The 18132-nt window shown below is 51.3% G+C and overlaps 1 protein-coding gene across 1 annotated transcript; it reads left to right on the forward strand.

The window, feature by feature from the left end:
• The first annotated feature begins 1844 nt into the window (after positions 1-1844).
• Positions 1845-13820, forward strand: LOC1269568 (nose resistant to fluoxetine protein 6). The gene is made up of 10 exons (XM_308211.6): positions 1845-2992; positions 10077-10315; positions 10452-10645; positions 11105-11368; positions 11436-11711; positions 11842-12087; positions 12181-12406; positions 12493-12667; positions 12756-12898; positions 13040-13820. Exons 1-10 carry the CDS (start codon positions 2380-2382, stop codon positions 13268-13270), a joined length of 2607 nt encoding a protein of 868 aa, XP_308211.6. The 5' UTR covers positions 1845-2379; the 3' UTR covers positions 13271-13820.
• Positions 13821-18132: the final 4312 nt, after the last annotated feature.

Consider the following 18132-nt stretch of genomic DNA (forward strand, 5'->3'; position numbering starts at 1 on the left):
TCTTTGCGAAATGTTCTTTGTATCCTTGACCTACGGTGAAAGTAAAGGGTGATACGTGCCAAAAGTTGGTCGCATATGAATATGACTTAGTAAAGGTAAGTGTGTGTTAATGTGATATTTAGTTGATACATTTTTTACAATTTTCTGTAACATATTCGTTAGTCGAGGATGGGCAAAGGTAAAGGTCAGTTGAGCAATATCTCAAATTCAGATTTTAAATGATCAGATTTAGAACAAAACACCCTTTAACATCTTGCAGAACATTGCTGCAGAACGAATGGTGCAGTTCATTGGACTGAGGATATCGATAAGACCGCGGTAGAGGATCGAATTCTCCAACCGATCGCTGTCCCAAACGTTTACAACACCGATCATCGATAGTGAGAGTGAGGATGCATCTGTGAGGAAGTGTGTGAGAGAAGAGAGAGAGAGAGAGAGAGAGAGAATTGTGTCGTTTCATAGTTACTCCTTGCAGTGAATGCTCTTGCAGTACTGTGGCGCTCCACACACACGCGCATTGATTATGTTGCGCGTTTGTACCGGTCAATATCGCAGCATCCGCGAGCAAACTCTCAATCTGTGTGTGACTCTCTGTGAGCCACCCATCACCACAACCACCCCGTGAAACATAAAAAACCATCCACATGTACTCTGTGTTGTCATACCCCTACTCCTTGACAGAGCACACACGACACACACCGGCGGACGGCGGCGCGCTCGGTCGTGTTGCTTTCGGCTCGAAAACCCGACCGAAACGACCGCTGCCGCAGCCGCCGCCGCCGATGATGATGATGATGACGACGGGTTGACCGGGGACCGATTTTGGGCAGGCAAGATCATTACGATGCACGCGCTGGCCCAGGTCGCACGCACATTGTGTTCAACGCACCGCTTGTCGTGAAGCAGCAAAACCGTTACGACGATCGTTCAAAGTGTAACGCAGCCCCGGTAGGAGGAGGGAGGGTTGTTCGAATCCAGGAGACAGAGAGACGAGCAGAACGACGAGCGTCTGTTGTGTGTTTGTGTGTCTGAAATTCGGACGATTTATCACAGTGAGTGTCACACGAGACACGAGCACGAAGCGGGAAACAAAATAAGAGCCAAAATAGTGTTGTGTGAAAAGCGGTGAGCGGGACACGCGCTCGTTAACAAGCCCGGTTAAAAACCCCCGTTGGGTTGGGTGTGTCGTGTGCCTGTGAGTGTGTGTGTTTGACCCGTACAAAGTTCGTGAGTGTGTTGTGATTCACGCGTGCTGCATTTTTCTAACCTCGATTTGGTTTAATCAAACGCCGAGGAGAAGACACCCGGGCGCAGAGAAGCAACAACACACAACCTCCCCGCGGGTGTCGGTGGGTTTTGCTTTCGTTGCGTCGCTGCTGGCTGGTGGCCCCACACGACCAGCAACCCTCGGTCGTTCGGTTCGGTTGATTTTGGATGTTATGTGATCGATGAAATTCGCGCGATCGCAGCCTCCAAACGGTCGTCTTTGTCGCCGTCGTCGCCGTCTCTAGTGCGCCAGCAGTAAGCGCCCAGCCGCGGCCGAAAAAGGAAAGAAGGAATCGGCGAAACAGCCACGAATAAAACGAGCCCACTGCTGCTGCCTGGTGGTGGTGCGGTATTGCCGCCGCCCGGTGGTCCAAAAATTGCAGTCCCGTGTGCGCCGCCGCCACCCGGCATTATTAACTCTTGTGGCGGCTACCGTGTGCGGTGTGTGTGTGTGTGGTGCAAGTGGAGTGGAACATTTGCCCCGTTCATTTGCCTTTTGCCCCGTCGCGTGTGTTTTGGTGCGCTGCCGGAGTGAAACACACATTGCAAGTGCGTGAGAGAGTGAGATTGAGCCTGCCGAAATCAAACAGTGGCCAAAAGGGTTGCCAATCACGCCGAGTTTCGCAGATAGTGGGTCGTGGCGTTTTGCGGTGGCCGCCTACCCCAAACCGAACGCGATCGCAACACGATCGCAACTGAAGATCCGCTTCGCGGATGAATTGGGTGTTCCGGGATATCATCGCCTCGCGGACGAGAGGAGCTTTTCCGTCTTATCCGTTTCGCTGTGTGTGTGCGTGTGATAATAAGGATTGCGTAACCTCTGCTGGCTGCTGACCCGATCGTGCGCGAAGGAAGGTGCGAAGTCGAGTGGCTGACCCGGCCGATGATAACGAAACGGGAAACGACCGCAAAGAAGAAAGTGCCGAAAAACGACCGCACCCTTGCAATACGAGGCAGCTGATCGGATAAGGGGAGGATTTTAGCGCACACACAACACCGGTTCAGTCAAAGAACCCTTGGCAGAGGGAACTGTACCTTTTTGCAGCTGTTTTGCTGCTGAAGATCAATCACAACCAAGGGGGAAAAAAGAACACAGCTTAGACGCAAGCAGGCATGATGATGCTGTTCAAGCGCCTCCGTTGCATCATCTGCGTTGCGACGGTCCTTTTCGTAGGGCTGACGCTCACAACGACACCCGTGGCAGCAGGCAGCGCCGATGAAGATGGGCGAAACACAAACAAAGTTGTTAACGCGACCGATGCGCAACCGTTGGCCAGTTGCAACGCAACTTCCGACACGGGAACCACTGGCTGTCCCTTGGCCGTGGGAGCTGCCAGTGGTGCGACACAGCCATTGAGAGGCAAATTAAATAATGGGACGTGTGTGAGTGCGTACTGCGGGTCGGATGAGAGTAACAGCAGCAGCAGCAGCGTGGAGGAGATGGATGACGATGTGATTAACGCCACCAGTGTCGGCAAGGGCGGCCACTCCCAGCAGCATCGATCACATCTGCTACCTTCGACGTTGCTGGGCGCGGACGAGGACGACGCTGCGCTCATGTACGGTGGCAAGAAGGTGGTGCTGAAGGCGGAAGTGCTCAAGCACACTTCCGTTCTGTACGGGCTGATCTCGATCGCGGAGCGGGACGAGCTGTCGGAGCGATGCTTTCGGGAGCTGCAGCGCGTCTACCTTGGCATCCAGCAGAAGGAGATCTGGGCGATGAAAGGTAAGTTTGGGCGCTGTCCCTCTTTGGGCATCGGTCCTCGTGACTAACTCAGCGTCATGTTTTGAAATCACGGACACGTCCGTTCTCCACTACTCCCCTCGAAGCGTTCGAAATTTCAAAATAATATCATTTTTAAGCAAATTAGTCGGTCGTGTCAGATGTTTACCCACCCCGCTTCTCGTGACCGAAGGTTAGTGCTCCAAGCGGTCTAAGGGATCTAATTCGTTTGAATTCTTTTCTACGCATCACGCACGCATCGGATCGAGACACACTCTTTTGCGTCAGACAACACGTGTGCTGCGATCACATTGCGTGTTGTGATGGTGGTGTGTGTTTTTGGACCCTTTTCATGTCCACACTCACTAGAATTAGCCACTCTTGAAAAACAACAATCCCGTTTGACCGGGAATGGAACGATTGTGTTTTATATTCCCTTAAACAGGCGGCACGGCGGCACCAGCATGGTCAGTGCTTTGTGGTGTGGTGCGTACTCCGCAGCGCCCCCGGTTGCGCAGCAGCAGCAAGCAAACACGATCGCCTTTATTACTCAACGTACTTTTACTCTCAATTCGTGCCACCAACGCCGTCATCGCCATCATCGCCATCATTGCCATCATCATCATCATCAATGGCAGCGAGATGCTGTCGACGTCATCGTTGTAGTGGCCCAGTATGGGGTGATTTTAGCACCGCCAAAAAGGGGGAGCCAACCAACCCGGTTTTTCTGTGCGTCCGATCTGGATTCCCCCATTTGAAGCAAGCTTCTTCCCCGAAAACGATCGATGGAAGGGCAGGGGCGATCGGAGGCTTGTGGAAAGAGTGATTGAGAGCATTTCGCGCATGCCGCCGGCTCGCGCGCGCACAACAACAGATTCGCGCGTGCGCGCGCGCTCGCGCGCTTGGGCCCGTCCGAGTGCGTGTGATCATTTGGTTTTGGTTTGTTGTGACTCTTTCTCTCTGTTTTTGGGGGGGCGAGCACAAGGCGTGTTGTTTGTGAGTGTGTCGCCCCGCGGGTTACATTTACGCAGCGGGAAATCCCTTCGCAAGCGGCGCTCAAGGTCAGGAATGCATCAGCGTATTTTGTAAGGCGATAGGGCCTCCTCGCGATCGTCACGTGATGAAAAGCTAATCGATGGCAACCAATCAATATGACGGTTCGTTATTTTGGACAAATTATTGATTTTCTGTATGCGTGTGGCGCGTGTGTGTAAGCGAGGCTTTTTCAGCGCCAACCAACAACACCTGAATGACCGTGAGAGGCTGGAGAATGATTTTCTATTCGTATTCTGACCACTTTATCAACAGTTAATGAATCAACGGTTAATTTCGGTTGTGAAATCAGCCCATCGATCATATTGCCAAGGGGGTAAGAGGAGGCCCTCGTGTAAGGGGGAACCAATTTCCATCTTCGAAGGACGATAAGCGACGAACGGCTCTAAATGGAAATTAATTGTAGGGTTTGGTGAATAGGACTGCAAGCAACTCTGCGATCGGCAACCCCGCTGCTGCACCATCGTGAGGGTAAAGCGCGCAACACATTTGTCTGACATTTGAAGCATTGTGAGCGAAACGGAATGGAATGAGCGTCTAAGAGTGTTTGCGTTTCGTGTTTCAATTTGCACAACTCAACTTCAACTAAAGCCCTCGTGCCCTCGTGGAAAGCGCAGTGCAGCCACTTTCGCAAGCCTTCCTTCTTTTGCACTGAGCTGAACCTCTCCTAGTGGCGTACAAGTGGCCATCGTGTGCCCCTGCGCATGTCCTTCGCTCGTGGGAAGCGATCGTGTATATAAATATGATTTTTTTCTTCTTCTTTCCTTTCATACACAATTGCATCACATTTGACAGTCCAAAAATCAAGCCGAATGGTGTTGCTGAGGTTGATGAGGGAGGGTTAGGTCGAATCTGTATTTGTTCACTGGCATTACCAGCAAAGAAAAAAACACACAGCGATCGTACAACGATCGATTCGAAAGATGCTACACTCAACCGTCCGTTCAGTGCTGTGATTGCACTCTCTTGCGTTCAGGGTTAAAAACGGGCGAAACAATGTGTAATGCCACTATTTCCCAAACCCATTAGCATACAAACGTAATCGCGGGAGAGAAAAAAAAAACACATAAAGCGCGTGTTGTTGTTGACGCGTCAAAGTGCCGAAAATAAATCGCTATTAAGTTTTATCCTCCCTTTACCCATTGCCGCGCGTTTATGATCGAGCCTGGTGGCCCATCGAAGATCATCGAGAGAGCCGGGAAGGATGTGATTTGCGATTTGATCGTCTTGTGTCTGTTGCTGTGGTACAAACCATGCGCAATCTGGCTCAAGGTTGATAACGCTTCGCATATCGTTGGGTCAATATTTGGTGTGTGTGATCACCAACAGTGCAAAAAAACACACACACACATATATAAGCCTCCCTGAGAGATGGGAGAGGTCTGATCCCCCCAACCTTCACTTTTTCAGCACGGTTGACACGATCGTGGTGGTGGTGATGGTGTGCTGTATGACACTTTTCTAGCGGTCGTCCTTCCCGCATCCAGCGACAAGTGCTTGTGATCGATCGAAGGCGATCGGTCACCACTTTCTTGTTGCCTGTGGCCAACGAAATATGGATGGTGTGTGGTGTGGTGATGGGGGGGGGGAGTCTCTTTCCGCTAACCTTAACCTTTTCGGCGTGGTTAACGCCAAACGCTCAAACGCAAATACCACCATGCGTGGGGTTTTACCACAACAATGTGAGCATGATGCACGATGAGGCAATGAGTCAGTTGACTATTTGGAGTAAACGTTGTACTGCTGGCAGAGGGCAACTGTGTGTGCCATCTGAACTGCGGTTCCCTTAAGAAAAACGAATAGCAAGAACACTCAAAACACTCGAAACGGGTTCGATTTATCTCCCGCGGGATGTTATGCAACCGTGGCCTGGACCTCCGAAAAGACGCAGCAGTATCTGCAGCGCCATCCCATATTAGCATGCAGACAGTATCGGTATCGAACTGGAAACTAGCCTGTCCCGGTCCGGTGGGGCGGGCGCGATGATCGTTGCCGGACGGCCGTAATTTATGTAATCAACTTGAACTTCTGCGTCTGCCTTGTCACTTCGAGGCCGCCGCACAGGCGGAAAGGGCTTTTGAGATGCTCAAAGAAGAAGAAGACGAATGAGTCCCTGTTTTGATCTGGTGCTCGCTCTGAAGCCATTGTCCGATAACAAGACGATGACCGATTCACGTGTCGTTGCGAGCGTGTGTGCAAGGGTCGTTTTTTCGCTGTCGTTTGACACTCGGGATGTGTACGAAAATAGGTTACACTCGTCACTACCACCCCGTTGCGGCGTGTACGTGTGTGTGATGTGGTTTATTTTTGGCTCTTTATGCTGCTTAATCCAACAAACGATCGTCGGGGTCGTCGGAATCACAGCGCTCTCTCTCTCTCTGCGTGTGGGAGTTGACAAGGGTTCATGTCAACCCGGAACAACCATGACACGTGGGAATGAAAGAGAAAAACTGACCGCATATTGCGTTCTCCTCTTTCAAACTGTTTTTCACTTCCTCGGAACGTTTGGTATCGATCGATCGTGTTTCGGATCCGATTTAGGGTCGGCACACACGAATAAAACCGTTTGGATGTACGTAATTCACACGTAAAAAACACGATGCAAGAAAGAAGGAAGGTTTCGAAAATGACCGTTGCTAATGCTTTCCAACCATCAAAACAGTCGAGCACAATGGCTTTCATTTTTCACACCTTTGTAATCTTTTCGGGCACGATCGCCCTGCGACTGGTTGTACCAATAAGCGGCCCCTGCCGCTGGTGCTCTCCTTCAAACCTCTCAGATGGACCAATTACGATCTCTAGTCGTGTATGGTTTTATTATCACCCTTATCTCGACACCCTTACGGCAGTGATGAGCGCCGAGCGATCGAAAGTGGATGCTTCTTCGTACATATGGCTGTGCGGCGGAGATTGAGAAGAAAATTATGCACTTTAGGGCCCTTTCTTGTGCGGTGGGATTGAATAGCCCTTCGCCGATTGCACACTGCACAGGCAACGGCACAGGGGCACAGGCCCCCACAGATTCGTTCCCCTCGTTATTGAAGATGATTGATCGCTTCGATCAGTAGCCAACGAAACACACACAAAAAAATAAACAACGTGTGTTGCAATCATCCGTGTTCGGGCCCGAGTGTTTGAAAAGGTGTTACAAAGGCATACAATAGACGAATCACATCGCCATCTCCGACACAGGACACATACGAAGAGTGATGTGTTAATTAAGCCCCAAAGCTTCATAGGTCAATCGCGTATGACCGTGCAAATTCGGCTCTCCTTTTCTCGTTATTATTATCGCATCAAATCGATCGCACAATCACGCTAGCGAATTGGTAAGAATTTTGCAAATTGGTTGTCCAAACCAACACAAAAAAAACCGCTCCCCGCCCGCCGTCAAAACGAACAGGGTCATCAATTCAACACAGAATGATGTACATACTGGAGGCATTGAAAAGAACCAAAAAAAATACAAGTATTGCGCAAGGTTTTCTGCATTTTGATGGGTGTTTTTTGTGATCATGACAATTGTCCGTGTGAAAGGATGCAAACAGTTCATGGGAGCGAAGTGCAGCGGCGATGAGTTCTCGTCTCTACCATTTTTGGGGGGCGCTACGTGTGAAAGGTTACTCATCGATGATCATGTCACCTTCTGTCGGAAGAAACAGATTGCACTTTCAAGGTTACCTGTGTGTGTCTGTGCTTCAAGGCGGATAAAGAACAATCGCCAGTTGTGTAGATATGTCTCCCGCTGCCTGCACAAATCCCTCGGGGCGAAATCGTTTAATATACCCTTTTCCTTGTTGTTGTGAATGTTTGCTCGAAAACGCCGCGCTCGTAAACGTAGCTGAAGAATATTTAATACGGAAGAGCGCATGCTGCTGCTGCCAATCATAAACAATCTTAACTTTATGATCGCCGTTTTCTTGTGTGTTTTGCGGCGGAAACGATACGATGGTGTGTTCTAATGCGCTCAACCAGCAACAACAAGATGAAGCTGATTATGAAGGTAACCATGTTGGTATAAAATAATCAAACGTTGATTAAAAAACCCACCACCAATCTACTAAGAAGCGTATGTTAAAGCACAGGGGGGGTGTTTCACATGAGTCCTCATAAAGCATCTTTGGGGCCAACGATCGAATCGAACACAAAGACTCATCGTCATCTTTGTCCGGTTGTACCCATCTAGTCAGGGTTGCTAACCCATCGACTAACCTTCAGCTAAATATCGAAGGGCCCCACCATCCCTCCCTCGTCGTCGTACCTTACGACCCAGTAGGGCCGTAATAGAAATAACGGATTTTCTTCACGACACAGCTTGAAATCCGAGCAACCTTTGGAATCCAGTGTTGCCAGTTTCGGGCAGTCGACTGCATAATAGAATCATTCCCGGCCAAGGGAAGTGGAAAAGTGGGAACCACCCGAGAACCCTTTTTAGATAAGAAAATAGAAAGTGACCGAAACGAGTTAGTCGTTCTTCGGGTACCGGCGGACCCCGCGCACCACCGCCGCAAACTTGAACTCGCCACACGCGCGCGCACGGTTGAAGTCGTTCGTATGCGCGCCAGCCCGTACGCGCGAACGTGAACGCGCAAGGCAGCAATCGAAAAGCAAAAGTGTGTACGCGCGACGCGAGTGAGAACGATCAGCAGCGGCGTATCAGTGAAGATGAAGGCATCAAGCTTAAGGCCAAACTTTTGAACGGTTTCATTCATGTCTAGTATTTTGGCAAGACGTCTGTCTACGTTTGAAAGGGGGGTCTGGGTTCGGGAAACGGGACTATTCGCTGTCATTTCGTGTAGCTGATTGGCTGCGCTGAAACCGGTTTGGTTTTACTCTTGTTCGTACTCCGGTGACCAGGGAGGGAGATCCGACGAATATTGAGAGGTGTGAGGTGCATTTTCAACGCCGCGCACTGGTTAAGCATTGTCTGTTTGTCCCGATCTTCAGGCGCGATACAACAGAACGTCCAAACGGTGTGACTTAAATTGGCTTAACAAATGGGAAAACGCGATTTAATGGAACATTAAACATTTGCACGCGGAAGACAATGCAAACAGGCTCTGCCGTGCCGTGCGATCGCTCGTGCGTGTTTCGGTCGGTCGGTGTTTGGAGCAAAACGAATTGGTTGGGAGGATTTACGGGTTTTCCGTGTTCTGTAACCCGTTCTCAGGTTCAGGTTCTCGTCATCTTGCTGTCAGGCTGTCTTAAGATAGGAAATATGGCAATTTGATCTAATCGGCGCGAACCGGCACTGAACAAGATCGGCACCTGGTGGCCGAAAATGGCGAAGGACGTTTTTGCATGCCCTTGGGGCGGCGTTGGCTGAACTGTTCTAGCCTACTTGATCGAAAAAAGGTGATTTCTCGGTGTCAATCACAGCACCAGGCGCCTTTTTATCTTTTCCTGTCCCGTCCCGGGCTTTCGTTACGGTAAAGTGGACTTTGCTCAATGTCAACCTATGTCGTATGGTATCAAGCGTCGTACATCCTGATTAGAATGAGAAGTTCAAAAAGCAACATTTTTTTTGGAGGTGCAAAAAATATGATACCGCTGTTGCTGCAGGTAAGCAGGGTGATATACACGATGACCATATACGATCTTTTATGATTGGCTTATGCAAATTGGAGCTATTATTCACCAGCTGGCCAGACACGGGTTTGTTATTATTTTATTTTTCACGGCCCATAAGACATTTATGGCCCCCTTTTCGGCAGTCTCGCCGGCGCTCAAGGACGCGTTGTTTAGGAAAACAGCAACTGTAAATTAGAGCTACGGTCGATTTAGTGCGCCCAGAGCGCCGTGTGATAGATCGACTTTTCAAACACTCGTTACAAATGGGAATAAAAACATGCGCCACCAGACTAGGTTCTGTGTTGCTGTGAACTTGATACAATTAATTGCCATTAATAAATCCATCCCCGAATAAAAAAAAAAACTGTCCAATGTCCTAGACGTGAATTGTTTTCGTCGATTTCTAGCTGAAGTTGTTTACTACTTTTAACCTTTTATTTTAAATAACCTCTCTTCCGCGCAGTGTTGGACGCATCCGGCAGCCAGGAGCCAGGCTTCATGTGGGGACACAACCATTGGATCGGTTCGGAAAAGGGCTGCGAATCGACGCGTACGCCCCTGTCGATCACCCTCTCCGATCGGTACCGGCGCAACATGAAGCGCAATCTCGTTTCGGCCCTGGCGCCGTTCGAGCTGGACTATCGGATCGTGTTCGCCAAGCATCAGTCGGCCTGGCAGGTGGACGTAAAGTTCCAGAGCGAGGTAAGGCGTGTTTCGCGGGAAGCCAAACCCAAACCAAAGCCCTACGTTCTATCGCCAACCGTAACCTTGTCGATGGGGCCACCCCATCCGGTTTTGTGTATTTTTTTTTAGTAAAATTTTCCTCCGTTCGTTTCAGAACATTCTCCACATCGGCGTGTGCATTCCACGCTCGTGCACCAATGACGAGTTGCACAATCTGACCTCACGGTACTTCGACGAGAACCTCGTCCTGGCGCAAGACATCTACGAGTTCAAGCCGAACGTACTGCACGTGAAGAACACCACGCTCGATCGGGCCTTCTGGTCGAAGCCGAGCGTTTTCATCATCGGGTAAGTAGTGTAAAGATCATCGCGCGCGCGGGCCATTAATCGTGCCCGTCCGCGGTCCGGTGAGAGGCAGCTGTCTGTGCCCCATTGCTGTGCGCTTTGCGGCAAATTGAGCCATCCGCCAGCAGCAGCAGCATGGTCGTTCGATAATCATCGTGCGCGCTCTCGTGATTGCTTTGCGCTTTTGTCAGCTGCTACTACGATTGCAGCCACGCTTCGGTGTGCGCCGTCCGCGTTTCAATGGCAGGCGTGTGTTAATTGGTTACGCGCTCAACGCGATCAATGGGCCAGCGTTATTCTAGCAAACGAACGGTTCATTCACCCCAGGGGTTAAGGGTTTGCTGCTCGTTGTGTTGCAATAGAAACGACGCTAAACACGGGGAGCACCACGGCAAACGAAGAAAGCTTTCAAATCTTCTAACATTTTCATTTCTCCAATCTCCATCTTCCACGTGCATCCAGAGTCTCGCTTGCCTTCACACTGCTGATGATCTACTTGGCGCACAGCAGAGAACAGCGCTTGATGGAGGAAAAGAACAATAATCATATGGACGGTACTGCAGGCACCTCTCCAGCAGCCGCCCGGGCGGAGGGCGGCAGCGATCTTGCAGATGCAAGCACCTTCACCGAGCGTGTGATCGATAGTTTCAATCTGCGCAAGAACCTAAACACCATCTTCCGCACGGACAGTGGCCCCCAATCGCTGCCCGTCATTTGTGGCATGAAGTAAGTGGTTTGTCTCTGATCTCACCTGCACGATCGCGTTCAACATTTGCTTTCACCCACTTCACAGATCGATCTGCTGCTTCCTGATTCTGTGCTTCCACATGCAGTGGTACACGTTCTACACCGTGCACAACCCGTCGGTGATGCTGCACTACGCCGAGCAGATCCGCTTCCAGCTGGTCAGCAATGCGCCCCTGCTGGTGGACGTGTTCTTCGCGATCAGTGGCTTTCTGCTCAGCTACAACTTCATCCGCAACCGGTCCAAAGTGCAAGAGGTCAAGGCGAATACGGTCTGGGAAAATGGCAAGCTGTACGGCAAGATGCTGTTACATCGCTACCTCCGGTAAAGACCCCCCTCTTGCTTACGTATATGTCACGCGTTCACTGACCGTCTGATTTCCACCCCCCTCTCTCTCTCTCTCTCTCTCTCTCTCTCTCTCTCTCTCTCTCTCTCTCTCTGTTCGCTTTTGCAGCCTTTCGCCCATGTACCTGTTCGTGACGGTACTAGGTGAGCTGACACACAGCTACATCGTGGAAACGTCCAAGTTTTGGGTTCACGAACGTTCCGATCTCGGCTGTCAGCGGTACTGGTGGCGCAACCTGTTTTACATCCAGAACCTTTACCCGGTGGACGACTTCTGTCTCACCTGGACCTGGTCGCTGGCGTGCGAGATGCAATACTACATGCTCTTCACCGTGCTGCTCTTCGTTTACGCCAAGTAAGTGTACGCCGTGAAACGCGTTTGCGTCTGCATCGTCGCCATGCTAATGTCATCTCGATCATTCTTGATCTTTCCTCTCCAAAAAAACAGGAGTGCCAAGTTCGGCAAGAAGGTGTTTGGTGCGTTTGCGATCGGCACGCTGCTCTTCAACATTGCGCTAACGCTGAACCATCGCTTCATTCCGTCGTACGACGTGCTGTACAACACGGGTGATGCCCTGTACACGGCGCCCTGGTCTCGAGTGTCTCCGTACGTGGTCGGGGTCTACTTTGGATGGCTGATGGCGTCCAGCCGCGACAAGTTCACCATCACACAGGTACGCCCCGCAGGGGGAGGCTTTTCGCCTTGAGCTTCCGACCGTTCGATATCACAACCTTCTTTCTTCTTTCTTCCCTCGTTCAGAACCAATACCGATGGTACTGGCTGTTGGCCTGCTTCTGTGTGATCTTCAGCATGCATTCCACGATCAAGCGCAACTTCCCGTTCCCGATTGCGTCGACCGTCATGGTGGCCGTACGGTGGCTGATCTCATGGGCTGCCTGCTGGGTGATCCTCGCCACCGGATGCGGTTACTCAAGTAGGTGGACGCGGTGTTTCTGCCGTGTTTCATCGCACCAATTCATTAACTCCGCTCACCTCTGCTTCTCATGCGCACCTTTTTCCAGACATTGTAACGCGTGTGCTTTCTTCCAAATTCTTCGTCCACATCAACAAGCTGACGTACGGAATCTACCTTCTCAATCCGCTGATTATCATCGTCACCTTTGGCGTGTCGGACTCCAGTGTCCACGCCGACCCTATACCAGCGGTAAGCTACTTTAACCTCCAACTCTTTCTTCTTTCTTCCACCGTCTAACGCTTTCTAACGGATGAATAATTTGTTTGTTTTTTTCTCTCGTGTGTCTCTTCGGGTTCTGTTTTTCGCCTTCCCATCCGCCCCATCGCCCAGATCGTAATGGCGTTCGGTGTAACGCTGCTTTCCTACATGGCAGCGATCGTGTTTTCCGCCTGCTTCGAGATACCGTACTGTAGGATCTCGAGCGAGATCTTAAAGCTCAACCGCAAGGTCCCGCCCACCATCCCGCAACCGGCTCCGACGAAAGCGACCGATTCCAACCACCACCACCCACCACCGCTGGTCCACCCGGTTTCGATCGAGAGCGAACGAAAGATTCAGTGATGTTCGAAATGCAGGGATGCCAGTGTGTGTCTGTGTGAATGTGTGTAAATGTTGGGCTTTTAACAGTGAATACGCTAAGTGGACCCTTTTCCCAGCTGGCAAGGAGGAGATAAAGACGCTAAGATTGGATGGTGGGGGTAGCATCCCATGGGGGTGCATCGTTTCGGACATGTCTTAATTCTTCCCCCCAACTTTCCCGTCTTTCTGGCGCACCTCCTCGAGCACGCGGGGGGAGAGAGGAGCCGTCTCGCGTGGACCTCGGCTCGGTTGGCTCTAATCCAGCCGTGTGTTAGTTTGTAAGACAGTGCAGCATGTGATATCTCGTCTTTATCGGTGATTCTTATCGGTGCAGAGTAGTAAGGAAGGAAGGAAGGATGGCAGAAAGGAAGGAAGCAGGATTTTGCCGTCTCCAAGAGGTGTGTTTACGGGACCAGATGAGAGAGCTGGTTTTACTAAGCCTACCGTGCGAATAAAGCTATTTATTAATTTAGTCATTAAGGGCCATTGAAGGAAGGTAGGATTTTTCGCAATAAAAGACGCATAAGCCGCATCTCCATCGCCGTTTGACCTTCAACTGGTAGGGTGCAACGACTGAGCCACTTCATGATGACACTACACACACGCGTCCTATTTCGTCCCCATTCGTCACACTGGTAGCAGCAGCAGCAGCAGCAAATTCAGTGCAGTAGGGTACTACGTTGGTCGCTAAACCCGCCCGAGGGGTTTGGGCGCCGGTGGCTTCGCTTCTTTCTCGCTGGATAAATAAGTAAAACGCGACCCCACTGGATCAAGGTCGAGCAGGCCGCTCGACGTGCAGATCGTGCGATGCCCTGTAGCGACGCGAGGCGCGCTCTGCATCCCGCTACCGAGTGGCCGCCTCGTAATCTCTTCGCTTGTATAATGTGTGCCGACGCGAGATAGCGAGTGCGCGGTGGACCAGAGAAGCGCGAAAGGAAAAGGAGAAAGCGAGAGTGTGTGTAGATGTAATCGCGCAAAAGCCGCCACGGTAGAGTGATTTTCTTTTTCTGCTTGTCTTGTCTGGTCTTGCCTTTCTGCCACAACTGCTGTGCCTTTCTGCCTGGTGTCGACGGTGTGGCGTCACGATGGCTGGAGCCTGGAAGCACGAGTGACATCCTCGCTCCCCTTCCGACGCCGCCACGCTTGCCAGTGTGATAACTGGCTATCCACCGTGGTGCGTGGTCACTCTCGCTCTCTTTCTCGCTCTCTCTCTTCGCTCCAATGATCCTCGACCAACCGACCGACTGATCTACTAGCATCGTAGATCCTGGCCAACGCTAAGGCTCTCCTTTTTGCCGGTCAAATCATCGGACTTGATGGACTTCAACGCCGCGGCGGTTGGCAGGAAAGCGGCAAGAAGAAATGCACAGATGGGATCAGGTCTAACTGGTTTTTCGTTGGCCATTGGGAGCTTTTTTTTGGGAGGAGGGCGATACTACCATTGTTGGTCAATACTACGATCGTCTGGGTGTGTGTGTGTGAGAAGAGATTTTGGATCGTGTCTCTCAATGGATCTGAGTAGCGGGGTGGTGGTCCTGGATGTCCGAAAAATAGCTGGAGGGTTGAGTTTCGCAGGGGGGGGGGGGGGGGGGGGGACTCATGGCTAGGAGTGCGCCAATCCGTTTGGGCTCTCTGTTCGGGTTCGTCTTCTATTTGATGAAAACCAAAAAATGCAAACGCAAATACCAAAACAGCGATTGCGCACACGACCTACGACAGTATGTGTGCGTGTGTGTGTGTTTGTGTGAATCAGCGTGTGACACAGGCCAACCCAGGCTCCAGCCCAGGCCTGTTGTTTGCGGCGTCGTCAGTGTGCGCAAAATGTGTGCCAAAAAATTGGGTAACAACACTCGTGACGGTCTCATTTGCCTGCGCGAAGGAACTCGATGGCTCGCGAACTCGACTGCTCGGCGTCACAATTGTGCCAATCGGTGTGTGTGTGTGTGTGTGTGTGTGTGTGTGTGTGTGTGTGTGTGTGTGTGTGTGTGGCAAACCGCACCGCAAGAGAGGAAAACAAAAGAGGGAAAAACCGGCTCCGAAACCGAAAATTGTGCAGCAATTTGGCAAACTTTGCACATTGCGCGAAGCGCATTAGAACACACACGCGCTCACAGACAGGGAAAGGAAGGAGGTAACATTGAGACCGGGGAGGAGTAAATGGGATGGGAAAACTGTCGGCCGCCCTGAACACTGATGCACTGCAATTACTGCAACAATGATTCAAAACCCCGAACAGAGCAAAACGAAGCAACCCATGCCATGGTGACGGTGGCGACGCGGTTGCTGCTACTCCGCGACAAATTGTAAAGACGCGGCAGACACTTCACAGCCTACTCTACAGACGGCGGACAACAGCTGTACGGCGGTGTGTTATAACGATCGGCCGTCCTTCTTCAGTTGGGCCAGGGAAGCATTTAGGCCATCATCATCATCGTCGACGTCTCCGTTGGTCGTTGGGAGATTTACTTTGGCGTGCTTTCTATTTGATCATTGGTTAGTAAACCGGCGATCGACAGCGTGTGTTCCCATCAGCTGAGCTTATGGTGCGTCACACAGAAGCAAACGTACATCCCCTTGCCCCTTCTTGCAAGCAGTTCAGAGACACGGAGGGTAAAACGGAAACCGTTCCGGTGGATCGGATCTGCTGCCCAGATCGGTTTGTTTACACTAAGCTCGCGCGCGCGTATTGGGGTCGTCGTCGCCGTCGTCCGTTTTTCTGGTCAACAAGAGCGGGCTGTGTGTGTGTGTTGCATAAGGGTTTAACCGCAACTATTGTTTCTTTTTCCCCCGCTTACGGATGCAACGCACACACACAAACACACACCCCGGCCTAAGCGCACACGAAGACATCCTTCTCCACCGCCATCTCGCTTAGATGCGCGCTGCGCGCTAGCCCACGTGGAAAAGGTCGTGCGCGCCATCGTTTGCGTAGTTGCGCGGCCGCATTTCATCACATGCATGCTGTGCGGTGTTTAAGGGCTAAGTGGATACGTTTATGATGATGTTTCAGGAGGTGGGGTTTTGTAGCCAAAAATAAGACACCAGTGTTCGCAAAAAAAGAAGAGAAAATAACGAGAAAGAAACAACACAACACGATAACACAAACGCCTGAAGGTGGTGGTGGTGGTGGTGGTGGTATCCCCGGATGGTGTAACTAGAATTGGGTAACTCGAAACTAACCCAGCCACGAAGGGGTCAACAGTCGGGTGCGAATGGAGACAAACTTTTTAGCAACCATTTCGTAATCGAAACAAAACCCCGCGTGTGTACCGTTTGTCCAAGCGTGCTGCAGCAAGCGGCTTAGTTTGGAGAGGGAGTGTAGGGGACCAGGTGTTAATTAGATGTGCCACAACGTGCCTTCACGTCACAAAAACTGCTTTGGCCTAGTTTCGGGTGCGTTCTAGGGCGTTGAGAACATCACGAAATCGTCCCCTTTTTTTCGCACAAAGTCCAATCAACAAGTTCAGTTGGCTGTTGGCACCGCATTCACTCCAGCGCCCTATGGCATGGCAAAGTGTCTTGAGATGGTTGCGCTGTTACACGAAACCGACTGCCAAGGTTACTCCCAAAGCCACCCTCAAAGCCCACGCATTTGGTAGTGGACGGTGACGACGGGTCGGACACCATCAATGGCATCCAACGGACGGTGGGGCAGCTTTTCATCTCTTGACCATCTTAATGCGGTGGTCCGGCCAGGTACAAGAAGGTTGATAAATGTGCAATCACCTTCTCACCTTCTCAGCAGCACCTTTCGACGGATGCATTGCGTAGCCCTGCACCGCTGCAGATTGCAACCTGTGCTGCCTGTGCCTGCCGAGTCTCTGCCCCTTCTCTCGGTGGAGAAGAAATTACCTCGGTGCCATTGAACGCTGGGAAGGGCATCCTATCTCTCGCTCCCTTGTGTGTGTGTGTTTTCAGGGCCAAATCATAATCACTCCCAGATGAAGGATGGGTTTAGCGCGCCCCACTAGTAGTGCTGGTAGGAGGTGCTGAAGGGTTGTGGCATTATGCTCTTAATGATATAGCGTAACAGGGCTCCCCTTTTTCAATGGCTACCCCGGAAGCTGCTTCGATAAAAAGGGCCCACCACTGAAGGCCAACATCTTCAATTCCTGAATTGGTGAGCTAGGTGGTCCAGTTCCACCCGGGGGGTTTCCAAGATCAGGAAGATCCTTGTGGATTGTGTGCTTCCGCTTTCTGTGTATTGTGCAACGAGCGCGAAAGTGAACGCATCATCAATCAGGGAACTGCTGCCAGCAATTTGCAGCAACACCACGGCGAGTTCCTGTAGGTCAGGTATGGGAATATCCGATCGATACAGTGATCATTCCGCCTCAAGCAAAAGCATACAAAAATGTACGTAACCTCGAACTAGCACGCTTTATTGTCAGTGGGACGGCTTCCATCCATCCCCCACTCTGCTCCCGATGACACAATTTTATTCATCCGGTGTGTGTGTGTGTGTGGGACAATCGAAGCTAACCTAAAACCCCAAAACAACCGATGAGGTATTACGCAAGGGGGGTGAGGGGGACGCTTGCTAGCCGCTATAAAATCTGCAAGCCTTCCCGACCTTCGTGGCGCGATGGTGGGTTCCTTTCACCCGCGGGCTGATTGGAGGACGCCAGGGTGCAGGGTGCAGGATATGCAACTTGGACGGCAAGGGGGAGGAGACGGGTGTGTGTGTTGCAATTGGCCTTGAGGTGTATTTGCTGCTCGGAACCGGCAACAGGATCGTGACTATTCTAACCGGCCTTTGTAGTAGCGCCAAAAGTAGAGGGCATTTCTGGCGGGGGGGAATGTAGCGGGAAAACCATTTGGGCGGGTAGTTGCTGCACGGGTCC

The sequence above is a fragment of the Anopheles gambiae genome, chromosome 2 (genome assembly GCF_943734735.2).
Source record: "Anopheles gambiae chromosome 2, idAnoGambNW_F1_1, whole genome shotgun sequence".
In the NCBI taxonomy this organism is placed as follows: Eukaryota; Metazoa; Arthropoda; class Insecta; order Diptera; family Culicidae; genus Anopheles; species Anopheles gambiae.